Here is a 14,924-nt window from a genome sequence, read left to right on the forward strand (position 1 = left end):
AATTTCTTATTTCTAAAATCAGGGACAATGTCCAAAATAATTACAAAACATTGGCCTTCTTCTATTAGATAGGTAAAATAATATAATGATTAGTATTACTGCAGTGTCTTTGAAGAACAAAGACATATTTAACTGCAACATGCTTGATTTTAACCCCACAGTTTTGTAAAAAATCACAAATGTTATGTCAGATGCAACAAAAATTCTGAATCAGTATTAGGATCATCCATGAAATCCAGGGACAGCTAAAGTATGATGCCAGTGTTTGTAGTTTTGGGGTATTCCATGGGGATCGGCCAATATAGATCTATCCAAAATACTGCTACAATCTGCACAAGTGATTTCTCATAATACATTTTCATATATCACTCTTTGTCCTTTTGTACATAATCTATACCAGATCTTCCTTATATCCATTCACAAGACTGGTTCCAGTTCTTACCATCGGCACATTTATAATGGCAGTTTTCAAAACATAAGATGATCCAAAACAGTGGAGGTTAAAAGAGGATATTGCTTAACAGTTTTAAAATGTTAAAGCAAATTATTGAAATATTAAAACAGAATGAAACCATACATAACATTGTCAACCTAAATACAAAACAAATACAGAACTACATTTATTATATAAACAAAACTTTTGTGCTAAACAGACGGTGCATTGCAGGAATTGTTGTTTTTATCTAATAAATAACTCACCTCCTCCTGATCTGCAGACCTTGACAGTTACTCTGTTGTGAGACTCAACTAGTTTGTGCAACTTAACCGATTGCTGAAAGTTAAAAATTGAAGACTGACTTAGAAATTATTTCTTGTTTATATATTATAATAAAAAAATACTGTTATATTTAAAAAATTCACAATATAGCAGCCAACAGCATAGGGCTGCTTGTTCCAGGGTGAACACAGTCCAGCTAATAAGTAGCAAAATATATTTTGAGAAGATTTGCTTGGAGGAAGAGGTTTGTCAGACAGAGATTCAGCATTTAGAAAATATGGGTTCCCTAGCATTCTGGTGTGATTCTATAAAATACATGTCTTAAATACAGCACTCAAGTCAACTTTATAGTTCATTAATCATATTCTATTACGATCTTTATATTTCTATATGTTTATACAACTGAACATGTGGCATGCCTGAAAGGCCAGATATTGTTTAAAATCCTTATTTCTTCTGTAGCAGAGATCATTGAGTAAACTGGAAATGGCATGCAGTTCTATACATGAGCTTGAACTATCTAGAAAAGAGAAGACTCTGGTATCATCTCTCTATAGCATTAGTTGCTCAGTAAGGTCTACACTTGTTCCTGAAGCTAAGAAAATCAAAGGTTCTTGGTTCTATCCTCACATGCTGTCAATGCTTGAACTCATGTTCCAGTACTGAAAACACATTGCTACATTGCAGGAACAGGGGCAGAGGTGATGCATGGTACATTAAACTAAGGTCTCAAATGTCTTAATTAGTGGTAGCTTAAGTGAATGTTAAAGATTCCCTAATGCTTATTTAAAAGTATAGAAGCTTTCTTAGTAACATTATGAATACATTTTGAAACAATTTAGAATACTAACAGAAAATCACATCATCAAAACCAACTTTCTTTTTAAATGTTCATATTTTTTTTGTAAATCTAGCATTATTTTTTATCTGTCTCATTTGCGCTTATATAGAACCACTTTACAAATATCTAGTTTTTTAAATAATTCATAGCTCTTTCTTATCCAGCTCTTTCTAAAATGAACTATCCTTTCCATAGCACAGTAATGTCTTGCTTCACAGTTTATAACTGAGGAATTTTTAACTTTTCCTGCAACATTTCCACAAACGTTTACCCTTTTCACATTCTACAAAAATAGATTGCCAAGTTTCATTTTCTTTCCTTGATTTTTCAGTGTTACAATTTTCATTAAAATATATGTCATTAATCCTTTTACTGGGAATTTATGGAATAATCTTGAAAAAGATTAAAAAAGTAATGCACTGTTTCCAATACATTTGACCTTTGTTTGATGTATCATTTAATTTTTACCTCTGCCACATTCCATCATGTTTCAAACCATGCTGGTCATCTATCTTAATATATCATTTTATATTCAACAGTCTTTTTAAAAAAGTTTCCACTTTTTCATTTTATTAACTCATCTTTTTCGTGTCAGCCTTTACATAAATTTACTTTCATCTATCACCCTGCTTCAATTTATGTTTTTTTTTTTGTATTTTATTAAAAATCTACAAATTATCTGGTTATGGCAGTTAAAAATATTTGTTAAATACTGGCCACATTGATATATAAATACAGATCAAATGGTTTACTATCAAAATTTTGGACGTCATTCACATGAACAAGGAATGGTCGAAAGGCTAATTTCCAGTTCACAGAAGGCCAAACCGAATGCTAGTTTGCATTTGATGTTGTGAGGCTGACGTTCTGCCTGGAGATTGTAGCACAGTGGGGATCGGGAAATTACACTGTAGTGTAATCTCAGAGTTTGTATATATAGTTAGGGGTGTGGTGGGCAAGGTATGCTGGTTAATGTCGACCTGTCCCTATTTGACATTATTTTTGCATTTCCAATGGTTTTATTTTTAATATTTTTTTTCGACAACGTGATTACAAGACAAAATCCATTTCAGGATTTTGACAGTAAACTGATCAAATCACATATATGCTATCCTCATCCATTTTTTCTGCTATCCTCATACTTTTTTCAAGATAAAATTTCCAATTTTAATGGATTTAAATGAAAACTTCCTATGAAAATAAAACAAACGTACATAATTTCATTTTCCAAAGCTTCAAGTAGACAATGAGCACCATTCACATATAAATCAATGCCAGAAGGAGTTATTTTAATCAAAAGTACTGCTTGTTTGCAGAATCATTTTATAATAGTCTAATAACTGCAAAGCCTGTCATAGTCATAAGACCTTTCTCCGTACTTTCTCACTTATAGCTTTGCCACCAAATCCCATAATTACAATTCCCATACTTTCATGGACATGCTTTTCTCATCTAAGCTCTCTTCTGTTTTTCTGATTATTTGTTTGCCACTACATTGTTGTCATTTACATTGCTATTGTATGCTCACTTGCTTATGTTGTCAGTGTATATCTCAGTACAGCAAACTTTTTATTGAATATGCTGTAAGATATTGTGACTTGGAGAAAATTAAAGATGGATTACTTTATGTTTATCTTCTCTCAGAGTTTATTTTATTTATTTATTTTTATTTCACATTTGTTGACTGGGATGGTCCAACTGGATACTTGTCCATTTTCAGTGGAGGCCTGGGGAGAAAAGCTCCATACATACATATAGAAAAAACTGTTACATTAATCAAGTTAAAGCACTGTTACAGATACAATACATAGGATAAAAGTCTTTCATTCTGTCATAGGAAGCAATGTAGTGGTGGCCAAAAGACCTCTTTAGCACATGTTTATATTGCCAGAGTTAGTCAGGATTAGAGCAAGGACACAGCCATTGTCTTTTAAAGTACTGTTTTAGATTTTTTTTAATTGGGTTAGAAAGGGTTCTGAAGTAAGCTCAGCAGGAAGTGAGTTCCATATTTTACCAACAGAGTTGGCATATAGAGAGTCTCCAGATGAGTTGTTGCTTTTGAAGGTTTGGACTAGTAATTTGTTGGATGAGCGAAGTGTCTTGAGGTTGCTGTAACGGGTGATAATTTTTGTAAGTACGGGTGTGTTTTCAGGTCGGTAGAGAATTTTATGTGCTACTATTAGCTGATTGTACTGAGGTTGGACAGGCAATTCTAGCCACCCTAGATTCTTTAGGTTCAGACAGTGGTTTGTTCTGTATGCTGCTCCAGTGGCAATCTAGTAATATGATTAAAGCAGCTAGAGAGTTTATTAAAGTCAGACTTACTCAGGCTCGTGAAGAGAGGGCATGCATAAAGGAGTGTGGAAAGTAGATGTGTATGGGCAATTACCATCCTAGCTAGTGGAGTGAGGAAAGGTTTGATCTTGTATAGTGAGCCAAGTTTTTTATTAACTTTTTTAATAGTTTGATTAATATGCATATCAAACTTGAGGTTATTATCAACTGTTACACCTAAGAGTTTGGTACAGGGATCTGGGACAATGACAATGCCATTGTTAGATTTTATAGTAAAGGTTTAGCCATCTTTTAAAACTGTATATTTAGAGACTAAGAGTAGGAGAGAAAAACCTCCATTTTGAGGGTATGTAGGGCTGTAATCCTATAAAAACATATGTATTTCTGCTCTATGCAGTCTTTTTGTGTTGTGAGTTGTTGAACTCATATTCTTTAAGTGTTAGCTTTTGTACGATACTTTGTACTACAATATGGCTTGTCTTTCATTAGTCATTATAGCCCATCTTTTCCTCTTTTTTTTTAAACCAAAAATGTCCAAATTCTTTCATTAGACATGATAATTGTTTGAAATCTCTTCTGCATCTTTGATTATGATCACTGATCACTACATGATCTGCAAATGTTAAAATCTGAGGACCATACACTATTTCTTACATCCATATTGTTCTGTTATATTTAAGTATCCTGTCTGCTATCTCAGCCATTTAAGTGAAAGAAAAAAATGGAGTACCTCCTTGTTTAATGCTGATTGTCTTACACTTTTGCATTACATAACAATTTGCCACAGTTCCTACAGATGAATGCATATGTCTCAAGGATCCTTTCAATTTAACATTCATTAATTTGCAATATAAGCAACACAGTGACCACTGCTTTATGCTTTTGTTATCATAAAGTTTTATAGCATCTAGACTTGCAAAAATGCCCTTTACTTTTTTTTATTTCAACTGTTATTTTTTTACCCACTGTAAGAATCTGCTTATAAATGTCCCATTCCTAATTTCTCTGATGTTTGTCTCCTATTGTTTCTTTACATTTCTTAAGCAGGTTTAATGGTATCATTCTAGTTAGTAATTCGTAATATAAATCATCAGAGTGGGTTTCTGTTTCTTTACATATTTCTCACTTCTATTTTTTTCAAACAAACTTAATACTTCCTTTACATAATAGCTGCTCGTCTTCACAACTTTCCCTTTTCCATTCAAAACATATATCACTCAAATCAGCCATAGGAACTTTGTTTATAATTTTATTGAATGCATATTCCACCACATCAATAATAAGCATACTTCTGACTTCAACACTATTAATTATTTTATTAATATCCTTTCTACTCAGGACACCATGCTCTTTTGCTCCTCTTCAATGACTGAAAAAATCCTTAATATATTTCCTATCAAATGTATTATTTCTGCTTGTCCCCTTAATATTTTCCTCAAACCACATACATGCTTTATACTTCTTGCTTAATTTCTTTGATTTTTTACATAGTGCATTTCTCTTTTCTTTATTTGATCATCCCCTTTTTAATTCAGTGACATTATGCAATTCTGAAATAATACCAAACGAATGCAACTTCTTTATGTATAAATATATTTTTCCTTTTAAATTCTGTCTAAAAGCAACTGAACTTACATATCACTTATAATAAACATTTATGTATTTATTTAACATTTGTTGACTGAGAAAGTCTGATTAGAAAAGAGCCTATTTTCAGCGTCTTTGGAATGTGAGAGGAAACCCACGCAAGCTCAGGGAGGACATGCAGACTGCACACAGAAGGCACCCCAGCCGAAAATCAAACTGGATAACCTCTTGCTGTGAGGCGACAACTCTAACTGCTGCACCAATGTGATCCCCTAAACATTATTCTTTAAATTATATTTGTATATATTTTTTTAATTTTAGATTTGGTAATATTTTCATATTTAACTTCAAAAAACTATTTTTGTTTTTTTTTTTTGCTCTTCAATTCTTATATCATTATCAGTTATAATTTCCCACTATAATGTGTCCTTCCCTTATACAAGCACAGATTCAGATTTCTTGCTTCTTGCAGATTGTCATATCTTTGAGTTCCATCCATTTGAATGACAGTTAAAATCCTGTAATCATATTCTGTTTTGAATGTATATATTTTTTATTTAAGCTTTTATATTTTCAATTAACTTTTCTCATTTTGTCCCATTAGGGTATATTTAACATGCCAGTGTTCCCTGCACTATCACAAAGCCAGTCTATACATATCTGATTACTGGTTGCCTAATTGGAGAGTCCATTACTTTTGTCTGGCCTACCACTCTATTCTGAGTTAAACAAGGAAAAAATCAAACTCCCCTTTCTTGATTCCATATCTTCTTTCTTTTGCATATACAAATTGTATACATTTCATTAATACAAACATCTCTTTCTCTTAGCAAATCGATTTTCTTTTTCCTAGTTTGATGTCATTTGCATGTACAGTCAATTTAAGCACTGTGATTTTACTTTATTCTCATTTATTTTCCTTCTACCCAGTGTCCATGCTGTAGATTTACTTTTATCAACCTAACCTTCTTTGCTTTTATCATTTGATCAATCATTTTGTTTCTTTTTTCTGAGGCATTTTCTGATCCTTTTTGTAATCTGAAAATCTCATTTTTATCATTAATAATTTTAACATTTTCATTTTCATCTAAATTTTGTTTGCATTCTTTATATTTTTTCTAAATTCTCGAACTTTGTAATTTTAGTTTTATGAAATTTATGTTTTGCAATAGGTCCTTATATAAAAGATCCTGAAGCTTTCAGTTTCAGTGCATACCTCTTGTTCTCCAAGCAAGTCACATATTTTCTTAAGAGATCTGATATAAAAGTGACCTCATTTTAATACCAAAATAGTTTGTTCTTTTTCACTATGGCTTATTACCCCTCTGCCCTATTTAACATAAATGACATAACAATGTTCTATTTTAATGCAATATTAACATTCTACCTCCATTCCAAATATCATATCATATCTATGTTTTATTTTTTAAAGGTCATTAGCTTACATCTATACAGATTTTTTTTGATTCACTAAGTTATTCTTGAAGACAATATATGCATTTCTGTTCTTATACTGTTAAATTGCCATTTTATCAGCTAATGCATCCTTGCAAAACAATATTTTAGTTTCCTATTAAAAACAGCATCACTGAAAAAATACTTATCCAAATAACTATGATATCATCTACATCAAATATACACTATATTTAATGCATTTGGACATGAAAATAGCAAACAGACATAACTGTATTGCTCTGCTTATGTATGTCAATCATACAACATCCATATCTTGAACAAGAGATTCCCTTTTCTTCTTCCAGCCACAATTTGAGTAAAATAAAGTGTTTTGGTACACTTTGTCTCTGTGTTGCTCTCGTTCTGTTCTACCTCCATGTTACTCTCTCTTAGTCTGCAGTTTAATTCAAAGTCATTGATATCACTCCTACTTTGTAACCTTCCATCAAACACCTCATGTCTACTGCTTGCCTGAGAATTTCAATCTTACCCCAAACATTCCATAGTATTAGCCCAAAAGCCATTCCTTGCATCTGTCGGGGCTGAGAGGCATTTACAGATCGCTATTTTGATTCACTGAAAGGTATTGGGAGGTATTTTTTTTTAACTCCAATTCTTTCAGCAGTGCATATAATTAATGCAGATAATGCAAGGAGATACTATTGGATATGAAGCAGAAGAATTCATATTGGTCTAGCTTATGTATGTGGAAGTAGGTATGGAATTTGATGTATAATAGGTATCAGCAACTTTTGTCATTGGTGGTGTGTACAACAAGGTAAGATCACAGAGATTCAAACAGATGTTACCTATAGATGGGTGTGTTTGGAGAACATGAATTATGGAAAAATTATTTGACGTGCAAGTTACATTTCAAGGGGAAATGCCACAGTTGTGTTAACCTAGTTATAGCCCTGTAAGAGGACCAGTCCAAAAAAGTCCAGTAGTCATTTTAAAACACATTATACACATTAAGGGACAGAAGCTGAGTGGTTTAATTCCAGAGTGGACTTTACCTGAGGTTAATGTCTCATATGCTCCATGATGTACTGCATATTGTTGTGGATGATACACTGGCTACCACATCCACTGATTCACCTGTGATGGTACCCTCACGGGAGGCACTGACACAGAGAATAGACAGAATGAGACATAAGAACATGGGCTGTGATAAGTTGGATGTACTTACATTGATGGAGCTGAGTATGTCCAAAAGGATTCTTAAACATGACAAGTGTGTGTTTCATAAGTTTAGTGATGCATCCATTGATTTAATGGTACTGGTGTTTTCAACAATTCAAAGCTGAATCAGCCTGTGAGTAGTATAATAATTTGCCTGTTGGATGGTATGTTTTTGCATATGGGAATTATGTGTAGATAGACGTGCACCTGGATATGAGGATCATGTCTTATGATATTCCTTTGGCCTTTGTCTTATAAGACATCCCTTAAGGCTTATAAAGTGTATTGGAACTGTTTTAATGATTTGCCATCTGTTTGTGGCTTAGTTGCAAGACAAAAATTTATGTTATATTATGTTATGTTATGGGATTATGATCCTAACACATATACCACGAGTGAAGAGTAAAAGTTATTTTTTTTATTTTTTATAAAATATCTGGCATAAGATTCAGTCTTGTAGGTTATCTTTATTGTATGGTAATAGATGTCTGTGAAGTAACTACACTCTTTATCATTCTTAGATGTCTATGAAATATGTGATATCTTACATATAATGAAATCTGAATTTCCACCCACTGTTGCTGCATCTAAGTATTTTGAAGAGTTCTACTTGTATTCGAGTCCCTTAAAGTTTAAAACTAGATGTGCTTCCACTGTCAGGTTTCCTCCAATAATTCCTATGATGTTTTTGAATGTTTCAGATTTAAATGCTTACTAACTCTGCTTGAATGCAAAATATTGTTGAGGCACGGCATCAACTGTGTGATGTGTTCTGGAATGGCAGACCATACATGTAAGAGTTGTGATGGCTATTACAACTCAGGAATTCAACAGAGTGGTGGAATTACACACTTGTCTGGTGATTGGAATGTCATTGTCTCCTAAGAAGTGTAGTACCTTGCGGAGAACAAAGTAATTTCATATGGTTATTGACAATAAGTCTTTCATGTATCTGGCTTTTTGCTTGTTATTTCTTGCTTCGGAAGCTTTAAGATGCATTTGTTATTAAGACAGTGACAGTGTTCATGGTGTGATGTGCTTGTCCTTGTTCCTCTGTCTAAGGCTGCATTCATGAGGTTAGAGACTAGATTATCCTGGAATGAAATGGGCATACATGGAACTGCAGTATGTTATATCAATTTGTGTTACATGTGCTATTCCAGTTTTCTTTCATCATTACTGCTTTGCTCTGTGTTTGTCTCATCACTACCTTGGCAGTGGGATATTTTGGTGATTTGTTTGCGCTGTTGTGATTTTTTTTAATGAATGTAATGAACTGTATTTGGATTGTGCTGCATGTTCATGGATATGAGTTTTTCAGAGCTGTGCATTTAATTGTACACATTTTGAATTTTTCTGCATTCAGTTAAATTACCATATATCCATCTAAGATTCACTCAGTGTGCTCATCTTCAGCACAGTCTCAGGCAACAGTTTTTATTTCTGAAACCCATTGCAATACCTACTTCACTTTGTGATTTTTTTATCTGCATTGCCTCTCCTCATTCATTTATATGCTGTACAGTTCCAAATCCACACATTACCTCTTGTCTAAGAAGGATGACAAAAACAAGCTCCACCCCACTCCAGTGAAGATAAGGTCATATTTATATAGCATCCTAAATAAATTTCCCCATTTCTGTACAAACACCATCTCAGATATCTCATGAAAATTGAATATAGCTCTAGTATGATTAACCTAGTCAATGAACTTAAATACATTACTTAACTAATATATGGATAAATGAGAACTGCTATACATCAGAAGGGTGGGATAAGCTACACAGTAAAGGAGGCATAGAAACAGGAAAGAGAAAATGAAATTGTGCCCTCACCTGTAGCTGGCTACAAACATTACTGCTTCTAAAAGCATTTGGAAATATAATGCTGATATAAGTATACAAAGCTCTCTCTCTCTCTCTCTCTCTATATATATATATATATATATATATCAGAAGACCGGCCGACAGCGCAGAAGACCAACCCCGAGAACGAAATCGACAGCCCAGAAGATCGAAAATACAAGAAGACCGACGCTTGAGGCGACAGACACATCGAACTATGATGCACCGACACGACGGATGACAAGACACCAGTGCGTTAGAGACGGTAACATGGGAAAGTGGAGAGAGTAGTATGCGGTAGTGACGGATTAGGAGTTTAAGGCAGGTGAGACGAGGAGGGTGGATAGGGGTGGGGGTGGGTTAGGAGTTAGGGTTAGGGGGTCGAGTTACCGGGGAGTTAGGAGGAGGGAGTTGGGGGGGGCCAGTTAGGGTGGTTTAAATAGGGTGGGGGGAGTGAGGGAGGGCTAGTTAAGTGAGTTAGGGGTTGGGCGGCTAGGAGCCGGCAGGCAAGTGCTGATTGACCTTAGGGAAGTTTAGGTTGTAAGGTGTTTGAGGTTGGCTTTTGTGTGTGTGTTGTGTGTGTGTGTGTGTGTGTGTTGTTTGTTTTGTTTTTTGTTGTGGTGTGTGCAGTGTGTGGGGTTAGTGGTTTTAGTTGTTGTCGGTTATTTCGCATTATTTATTTGTGTGGTTTCGTGGGTTGCGTGTTTATGGACTGTCGAATATGTGGTGGTGTCGTGATGTGGTTTGTTGTTGTTGTGTGGTTGACTATGATATATAGATTCACTTTATAATCTCGAAATACTGAAATATCATATTTCAGTATTTTGAGACTATAAAGTTGAATGTTCAAAATAGCGAAAGTGCATAACCGCGAATCTGGATATGTTGAATTTGCAGTTATGGTTTTATGGTATGTGACGTAGAATTTCAGTATTTCAAGATTATAAAGTGAATCCATATATATATAAAATATATGGTTTACTATCAAAATTTCGAACCATACTCCATCAACTGTACTATCATCGAACACGGAAGTTCTAAAACGGTAATATTGATGTCAAAAAAACAATTTAGGAACGGGTTTTAACATGGGTCGAGGTAGGTGTTCAGTATTATTCCGAACTGCAAACATTACCCCTACCTCGACCCATGTTAAAACCCATTCCTAGATTGTTTTTTTGACATTGATATTACCGTTTTCGAACTTCCGTGTTCGACGATAGTACAGTCGACGGAGTACGGTTCGAAATTTTGATAGTAAACCATAATATATATGTATATATATATATATATATATATATATATATATATATATATATACACATATATATATATTTTTTTTTTGCTCTAATTGTTTCAGTGATATTTAACAATCTTGTACTGCACTTAATTGTAGTTGTTAACATAATTCTTCAATAGCTGTGTTTTGTTTGTGTTTTGTGAACATATCTCAGGCTTAAATTCCAAGGTTTCTTCACACATCTTTACTTGTGTTCTGTTTCAGTCTCCACCAACCCAATTGTTGTTGTGTTCTTAAAACTTGGTGTTTTTTTGAGTTGCCTGCCTCTATTATAAATTTGAAATTGGACACTCCTCCCAGTCCCATTGCATCAGCTCATTCTATTGTGTACATTGAGATCATTTGGAAAGGCCCACCCCTTAGTTTCTTAACCTTGAATTATCTTCTGTTTCCTCCCTTCCTACTTAATTAAAAAAAAATAAACACTCTATTCAGCTGCTTTTACTGTTTTTTGTGTCTCTTCCTACTTTATTAATTTATTATGCTTTTACTGCTTGTTCTTATAGTGTTTAATTGCATTTATTCTGCTGCATTTATTACTGTTTATTACAGCAGCCTGATTAAATTGTAATTGTTATTCTAAGTGTCTCAGTTTTGGTTAAAGGACTTGGGCTTCAGGCCAGTTATTTTGCATTAAGAAGGTTTGTGGTTTGCACTCTTGTGGGAGGAGAAGGTTGCCTCTGTCCCTCTGAGCTGGGGATTGCTGGGTTTTGGCCTATTGTCTTTGTTATTCTAAGTGTCTTTCTTCCATTTTAAGCACTTGGGTTCCAAACCAGTTATTTTTACATTAGGATGATTTGTGGTCTAGACTCTTGTGATGGGAGAGTATAGCCTACACCCTTCTAAACTGTGAATTGCTAGTTGAAGGTTCATTGTGTCTATTATTCTGTAAGTGCCTTAGGTCTGGTTTTAGCACTTGGGCTCCAAACCAGTTACTTTACATTGGAAGGGTTGTGGTCTGGACTCTTGTGGTGGGAGAGTGTGACCCTTCTAAGCTGGGAATTTCTGGTGAAGGCATATTGTGCCTGTTATTCTAAGTGTATTTATTCTGGTTTAAGTACTTGGGTTCCAAACCACTGAGTTTACATTAGGAGGATTTGTGGTCTAAACTCTTGTGACAGGAGAGGGTAGCCTACACCATTCTGGCTGGAAATTGCTGGTTATAGGCCTATTGTTCTGTTATTCTGAAGTGTCTTAATTCTGGCTTAAACACTTATGCTCCTAAACTAGTTACTTTATATTAGCAAGTTTTGTGGTCTAGACTCTTGTGATGGGAGAGTGTGACCTACACCATTCTATGCTGGGAATTGCTGGTGAATTGCTACATTATTTAAACTGCCTTCTGCTGTTGTGACTATGATTTTATGCACTTTGAATTTCTAAATCTTCTGCATTTTATAGCAGAGGCTAGATTCAGACTCACTGAATCTATACTGTTTGGTATCACTTGAGTACTAAAACAGTTCTTTACTGAGATACTGAAATATCCGAGGCATCTGTTGCTTCCAACTAACTATAAATGCCTCTTTTTACTCTAATACTGCACATTTAATTTGTATTGCATTCCACTGTCTGTTTGAATTATCTGAACTATTTTTGGACACATTTTACTGTACACCATACTAGTTCAGCTATAGTACTGCACATTTCTAAGTTTGCTATTTCTGGGTCTGTTTTGTAATGTCTGAGCATCAACTTCAAGCCACCTTGTTGGTGAAGGCCCTTCTGCACCCTTGTGGGAGGAGATTGCTGTCTGAGTCACATCTAATCAAGGGTGATTGGACTAGAACTCAGAAGGAGCATCCTTATTGGCTAGTTTGAGTTAAAAAGGGTATTTTCTTGTTTTATTTAAGCCCTGCATTTTCACTTGTTTGCGTGTAGCACTCTATCGTGCATTGCCATCCAGTGGTGGTTACAGACACAAACATTTTGTTTGTTAAATTTTCCCTTAGCACTTTGCTTGTGGTTCTCCAGAGGTTTCACATGGCCCTGCTCTACCTTCAGGTGGAACACTAAGCCTAGCCTCAGACCTGATCATATAAATTTATCTATCACTATGCATTGACAATTTCCCACAGTTTCTCCAGCCAGCTTGGTCAACATGGGCATCCAGAGGCAGCACAGCAACTGCCTTATGTTCATTGACAACCATCTATTCCTAGTACACACAAACACAATGTGTGAGAGATGCAGCTATATTAAGAACCTTGAATCCATGCTCTCTCACACATCAGTCAATACGTATGACAGTGAGCGGGTTGCTGGCATGCACACATCACCTCCTACTCCACCCAAACCCACATCACACATACCTACGTATGCAGAGGTCCTCTCGAGATACATATCTAAACACCAGAGACCTCCCAAACAGAAACACAAGCATGCTAGACATAATACTTCCTCTGCAGAACACATTGCACATAATAGCTCACGCACCAGTGTCTCATCGGTAAACCCGTTAAGGCAAAACACAAAATCAAACATATTAGTCATAGCTGATTCTATCATGAGACACACTGATATCCCTCTCACCAGGCTGGATAAGGAAAATATCATGGTCAGCTGTCTGTAAGGTGCCAGAGTACGTCATGTCACACATGCACTCAAGTCTCTCAACAACAGGTACTGTTATGACTCCATCATAGTCCATGTTGGTGTGAACAACTTGATATGTACCTCTCTCTGGACTATATGAACAGAGACATGACTGAGCTCTCAGACTATGTGTCTCAGGCAGGTATGTCCCCTAGCCTTAAGCAGCATTTTACCTTCACCTAGGATAATGCCTCAATACAAACATAAAATGATTGAACTCAATAAATGGCTTTGCTTCTGTTGTCATTCTAAGGGGATACACTATCTGTCAGCCTAAGGTGACGTGATAGACAGACCTCGATGCTTTGATAGAGATGGTCTTCATCTGTCACCCCTGGGATTTTGGTTATTGGCTAAGATTGTTGCCACCCCCGTAGTACCTTTTTAGGCAGTGTCTCAAGAACAAAAGTCCCAATGTAAAAACTCCATCTAAAAACAACCTCAGGGTTATGCTGCTAAATGCTAGGAGTCTTAACATGAAACTGCACTCACTGGAAGCAGTCTTTACCTTGGAAGATGCAGTCAGGGAGACCTGGTTCAAGGCTGTGGAGAGCACCCAGCCATACTGGGCTACACCTTCTTCCACACTTTCAGACCTCAAACTGAAGATGTGAAAACTAAAGGAGGTGGTATATCAATATTCATTAAAGATACATACATCTCCAGATTGGTTAAACAGTATGACTCCCTGGAGACAGTTCAGGTGCAGTTAGCTGTTGGTAGGACACCTATTCAAGTCATTGCCAGCTACAGGACCCCCTCTATGAATCAGGATACCCACTCTGCCTATTTGGATCTACTCGAGTCTGTCAAGATACATTCAAACACCATGGTATTGGGCAACTTTAACTACCCATCCTTTGACTGGGTAAATTACTCATGCTCAAAATCATTTGCCCATAGGTTCCTCGACTTTGTTAACTCCAGTACCCTGGACCAGCTGCTTGACACCCACATAAAGGATGTCAACATTCTGGATCTGGTGCTCACCAATATAGGGAACCACTATAGCACCCCCACTGTGAGGTCCTCTCTGGCGAGATCTGACCACAAATCGGTCTCATTCGAAGTAGCTATCACACCTAACCAACCCCCACCCCAGCAGCA

The 14,924-nt window shown here is 35.6% G+C and overlaps 1 protein-coding gene across 1 annotated transcript in view; it reads right to left on the reverse strand.

The window, feature by feature from the left end:
- LOC122800919 (probable cation-transporting ATPase 13A4) overlaps positions 1–14,924 on the reverse strand; it is an 846,809-nt gene that overhangs the window by 553,850 nt on the left and 278,035 nt on the right. The window contains exon 8 of the mRNA XM_044070278.1: positions 700–772. Within this exon, the coding sequence (XP_043926213.1) occupies positions 700–772 (73 nt within the window). The remainder of the gene's footprint in view (positions 1–699; positions 773–14,924) is intronic.

Source organism: Protopterus annectens, chromosome 4.part1 (genome assembly GCF_019279795.1).
Source record: "Protopterus annectens isolate FY-2018-M chromosome 4.part1, PAN1.0, whole genome shotgun sequence".
Classification (NCBI taxonomy): domain Eukaryota; kingdom Metazoa; phylum Chordata; order Ceratodontiformes; family Protopteridae; genus Protopterus; species Protopterus annectens.